We start from the raw sequence: 5,692 nt of genomic DNA on the forward strand, positions 1-5,692 counted from the left end.
CATCTAGGTACGAACAAAAGAGCATACTGGTGTCCCACCTTGTCCTCATAGTAACGTCATCATGGACTTCAACTACATTTACATAAGTATAGATAGTTCGAAAATGACGTCACTTAGGTCTTTGTTATTGTTTTTTGCCATCCGCGTTTATGAGTAATGCTCACTGAACTGTATTAACCTGACTATAAACGTTCATGGATACACACAGTTTTGTGTGTTGGTCCGTTATACTTCCGGATGGCAATGTTATGAGCTTCTTAGCCAAGCGCATACTATCTATAGACAAGGGCTTTCATTCTTCAAGACACGAAACGGTACATGGGACATAACTATGTCATAACACACATACCATAGTAATTACGCAGTTATTTCCCATCCATCGCAGTTGCCCTTTCAATGTCAATATAAAAAAAGACGGTGGCGAAAGAGACCACTGAACACTATCATCCAGATAATTAATTGATTACAGCTAATGAATCATTTTTAATTAGTTAACTTCCGCACTATGGAAAAAACATGTCTTTTAAATTTGGCCAGAAAACTCGTCCTTCAAATATCGATCGATTTAAATTCCTCTCATATTGGCAAGAACTCTTAAACCTGGGACTTCGGGAAATACAAAGTCACAGCGTTCCTTTTTGGCAGATTTTTGTCTATATATAAATCTTTAAATTTCATTTCATTGCATAACTGTTACCGCTATGTGGTCAAGTGGTATGATACTCGGTTTCGGATCGGAAGGTCCTGGGTTCGAGCCTCACTCGGTGCATAGTTGAGTCCTTGGAGAAGGTTCTTTACTCACATTCTCTCACCGAACTCAGTTGTAAAATGAGTACCTGGCAGTTAACAGCGTTGCATCTATCCGCAAAAAAAAAATGATTAAAACGCCTAACAGGCGTCATGTCCCGTCCTACATGTTAAATGTTTCTGTTGGCCAGAGACCCCTTGTAAAGCATTTTGAGCAAATTTAGTGGATGTTGCTCTATATAAACGTTTATTTTGATTTAATTTAAATACAACATTACTTATATTAATGAAACACAAAGTTATATTTTTATTTTTCTTTTGTTTTGTTTTTTGGTAAGTTTTATTAATACTTTACATATTTACAATTGATAGATATAAATTGACATGAAAACAGGTAGAATAATATTTCTTTACCGAGTGGTCCATAGAAGAATGTCACACATCAAAACAAGAAAGACAAAGAAATAGATAGACTCATGTTTAAATTTCATGTCTTTTTGTAATCAAATGGTATGTCTGATGTAAAATCTAAAAAAGACAAACTAGAAATGTGCATTGTCTAAAAAAAAGAAAAGCGATTAAAAAGCTTGCATGAAGAAGTGAAACTAGAAGAATAAATTTATATAGTCTAAAACTGTCCATAGTAAGATGTCATCATTTGACCTCATTTAAGAAAATAGTCACATAGAGCGATTTGAGTCAAATTTTTTAACGCTCCCGTTAAAAACAGAATTCCATCAAAATGTCAACCAGGATTTTGAATGTACATTTAGTTATCTGGCAAAAATGTGAACTTTGAATAAATGTCAGACGCCTGTTTGGAAAGTTCCTGAATAGTTTCCTCTGAAAATCCTTTCATGTGACTCTGTTTGTTGGATGGAAGATGTGTGATGTTGTCTTGTAATGAATCAATATTGTCGAATGAAGATGTAGAAAATTGGTTGACATCAGAGGGAGATGGTGATAGTGGCATTGGAGATGTGATATATGAAGGGAATAGTGACCAGCCTGAAGATGTGGAATATTGGCTGACATCAGAGGGAGATGGTGATAGTGGCATTGGAGATGTGTTATATGAAGGGAATAGTGACCAGCCTGAAGATGTAGAAAATTGGCTGGGGTCCGATAAAGATGTTGAAAATGACACAGCAGTAGTGTAGTGGCTGTCAATGGATGTGTTACTACTACTGGGTGTGTAATAACTCGATGGGTTTGACACAGGAGATGTGGAGTGGCTGTCAATGGATGTGTTACTACTACTGGGTGTGTAATAACTTGATGGGTCAGACACAGGAGATGTGGAGTGGCTGTCAATGGATGTGTTACTACAACTGGGTGTGTAATAACTTGATGGGTCAGACACAGGAGATGTGTAGTGGCTGTCAGTGGATGTGTTACTACAACTGGGTGTGTAATAACTTGATGGGTCAGACACAGGAGATGTGTAGTGGCTGTCAATGGATTTGTTACTACTACTGGGTGTGTAATAACTTGATGGGTCTGACACAGGGGACGTGTAGTGGCTGTCAATGGATGTGTTACTACTACTGGGTGTGTAATAACTTGATGGGGTTGACACAGGAGATGACAATCTAGTGGCTGATTCCAAATCACATAGACCGGGGATGGAATAAGAATGCATGACAAGAGGAGGTCGATCAAATACAGGATGATGGTAGATGGAGACTGGATGGAATTCTTGAATATCTTGACTGTCGTCAACCACGGTTTTTGTCATAACTCCAAACACACCAGGGTATAATGTGGTTTGTAGTGGGTAATATTGGGAGTATGTCAGACCTGTGGATTAGGATAAAGACATGGTAATATGTAGTTATGAATGTACGTATGTTTGTATTTATCGATCTATCTACTATGCTACATTGTATAGTGGCCGTTTTAGTACATTATCAGTTGTGTCATTATGAACAAAAAACAACAGTTACATGGTGGACAAGGGCTTTCACTCTCCAAGACAAGGTGACAATACATGGGACATAACTCTTTTCATTATGCACATACTATAACAATTACGTAGTAATTTCCCATTGATTCCGTCTATCCTTGAAATGTCATTATGAAACAGAAGTAAGATGTCGAAAAAAAACGGGTTCCAATCTCATTGGAAGTGTAAATCTACTATTACAGAAGACTAGATACATATCTTGTGTAAATAATCTTTTTTCTTTCAACGTGATGACATCTTGTTTTCTATGTTATATTTATGCTGGTCGTCAATAGAGACCACCAACCTTCGCTCTTTTACTTCCCGTAATCCTAAGAATCTGTTTATATCTCCTTCTATTATAACATTTATACCACCTTATCATTCAATATGCAACCAATTCATAAACGCCTTCCATAATTTTGGAGACTAGATTATTAATAATAATAATAATAATAATAATAATAATAATAATAATAATAATAATAATAAGGATGATGATGATGATGACGATTTTAATAAATAATAATAATAATATAATAATAATAATAATAATAAATATATAATAATAATAATAATAATAATAATAATATAATAATAATAATAATAATATAATAATAATAATAATAATGCATATCTCTATTGTCCCAGAAGGCAATTTTACATTTCGTTACAACAGACGCGTCGATACAAAAGACGGACATGCATGACACAACGTACTGGAATCCAAACACAATTAGACACACACACATACACACACACACACACTCACACACACTGTCACTCTCTTTATCATACACACACACTCTCGCTTTCTCTCTCTAACTCTCTCTCTCTCTCTCTTTCTCTCACACGCACACACACTCTCCTTCTCTCACAAACACACACAAACACAATGACACACTCACAAACTAACGATTTGATCACTATTGAAATAGCTCTACATGTGCTTTAAGCTTAATCTTTACCATTTATCACTTACCAAAAAAATAATTGAAAATAGCTCAAAGCGCTTTGCAAAGTGACCCTAACCAACAGCAACACGAACCATATAGAATTTTTTTTTCGACAGGGACAATGCTGTTAAGAACCAGTTTAACCTTTGCACGTAGGAAATGTGGTAAAGAGTCTTTTTCAAGGACTCAATATGCGCCGATAGATAAATAATAGATAGATATATAGACAGATATATGATAGATAGATAGATACATAGAAGATAGAGATAGATAGATAGATAGATAAATAGATAGATAGATAGATAGATAGATAGATAGATAGATAGATAGATAGATAGATAAATAGATAGATAGATAGATAAATAGATAGGTTAATAATCTTGCCCAAGGAAAAAAACGAAAGTGCCTGAAGCGGGGCTGGAACGCAACACCTTCCAGGTCACAGTGCAATAACTTAATGTCTCGGCCACTTCGTCCCCCCGCCCCCTCCCCCACCCAATTCTATCCGTTGTGAGTTGTGAATAACTTTAGTAAGCAAGCTTCAAAGTGATTGATATTTACAAAATCTCATCTTAAATTAGTCAACAAATAAATAAAATCTAAAAAATAATTAAATAAATAAATAAATGAAGTAAAATAATATTTATAAAAAAAGAAGAAAACAAAAAATAGCACACACGATAATATACAAAATGAATGAATCATAATAACTGACCTCTTGTTGAGAATCGGGAAGGTTCAACACCGAAATCCATGATGGATAAAACTATTCTTGTATTCTTGATGTCAAAGGAATATCAGAATAATATTGTATTGTAAAACGTGATATTGGCGATAATTAGCAACAATTTCAGTCCGAGGTTTCCACTTCAACAGAAATTTTAAACTGCGTAAAATTTGGTCATTACTATATACGGTCTTAAACACAAAGTGACGCTGACCATAAAGTTGACTGATTTCCTCTCTGCTGCGATTGGTTAATGAGGATTAATGGGCGTGGTTACGTTGCTATTGGTCATGACGCCACTTTGTTCGACTATTTAATTGGTAAATTGTTTGTCGGTGACCACTGACCACTGGGTAGATCACTCTATCAAAAACACGGTGGTCATTTTTCGGGATCAAAGGTCTTTATCAGGTATAATACGAGTCAATTAAAAAACACTGAACTTAATCCCATACTCCCCCGCCCCCCCCCCCCATTGCGGCCCCGCTTTACCTTTAATTAAATGAGAAATAATATAGAGCAACTTTTCCAGAAAAAAGAAATGCTGAAAATGCATTGAATTTCTAATGTTACATGTTTTAGCTTAAATTCAATTCTTATGTTAAAAATATCATTCCAATATTATATCGATATTCCGTATATTATCGTGTTTGTAACAAAGTCAAGCAGTCATCAGTTTGGAAAATAACTGGATGGTAATAGCATTAATATAGCGCAATATCCGATAAGCAAACTATCTCAAATCGCTTTACGGGAGGTCCCAAGCGCGATTAATGGACATAAAATCTTGTCCAAAAGTTTTGTCCTAGGATAAGACGTTTTACATACGTGATCCCCGAACGAAGAGGAATGAAAATTTGGCAATTACATGTGCGTGATGAATTTTGTGTGTGTTTTATTATAGACAAGGCGCCCAACAAGCATTAATTCTGTTTAAAAATTGAAAAATTCTATAAGATTTAGCAAGTAGACAAAATATGTCTGGAGATCATTTGATATAAAATTCCGCTGAAATGAGTTTTTGTTTTAAATGTGTATCAAATATATGGTGTGTCTATTTGGTCAAGTGGTATGACTAGTGACTTCGGGTTTTGAGGTCCTGGGTTCCAGTCCTGCTCAGTGCGGCGCAGAGTTGAATCCTTGGGAATGGTTTTTTATTCGCATTCTATCATTGCACTCAGGGGTAAAATGAGTATCTGGTCATGTTACACAAAGCCGTGTTTATCACAATTTTTTATTTCCAACTATTTCTACAACCTTTTAGACTCCCTGTGGTGTCTTATATTAACCGTCTCTATCAACAGTCATTTACTCATT

The 5,692-nt window shown here is 35.3% G+C and overlaps 1 protein-coding gene across 1 annotated transcript; it reads right to left on the reverse strand.

The window, feature by feature from the left end:
- Positions 1–1,305: 1,305 nt before the first annotated feature.
- LOC144956930 (uncharacterized) lies at positions 1,306–4,558 on the reverse strand. The gene is made up of 2 exons (XM_078887761.1): positions 4,364–4,558; positions 1,306–2,547 (listed from the first exon to the last, which is right to left on the reverse strand). Exons 1-2 carry the CDS (start codon positions 4,401–4,403, stop codon positions 1,517–1,519), a joined length of 1,071 nt encoding a protein of 356 aa, XP_078743887.1. The 5' UTR covers positions 4,404–4,558; the 3' UTR covers positions 1,306–1,516.
- Positions 4,559–5,692: the final 1,134 nt, after the last annotated feature.

Source organism: Berghia stephanieae, chromosome 11 (genome assembly GCF_034508935.2).
Source record: "Berghia stephanieae isolate SIO BIC M18660-M18661 chromosome 11, UCSD_Bste_1.3, whole genome shotgun sequence".
In the NCBI taxonomy this organism is placed as follows: domain Eukaryota; kingdom Metazoa; phylum Mollusca; class Gastropoda; order Nudibranchia; family Aeolidiidae; genus Berghia; species Berghia stephanieae.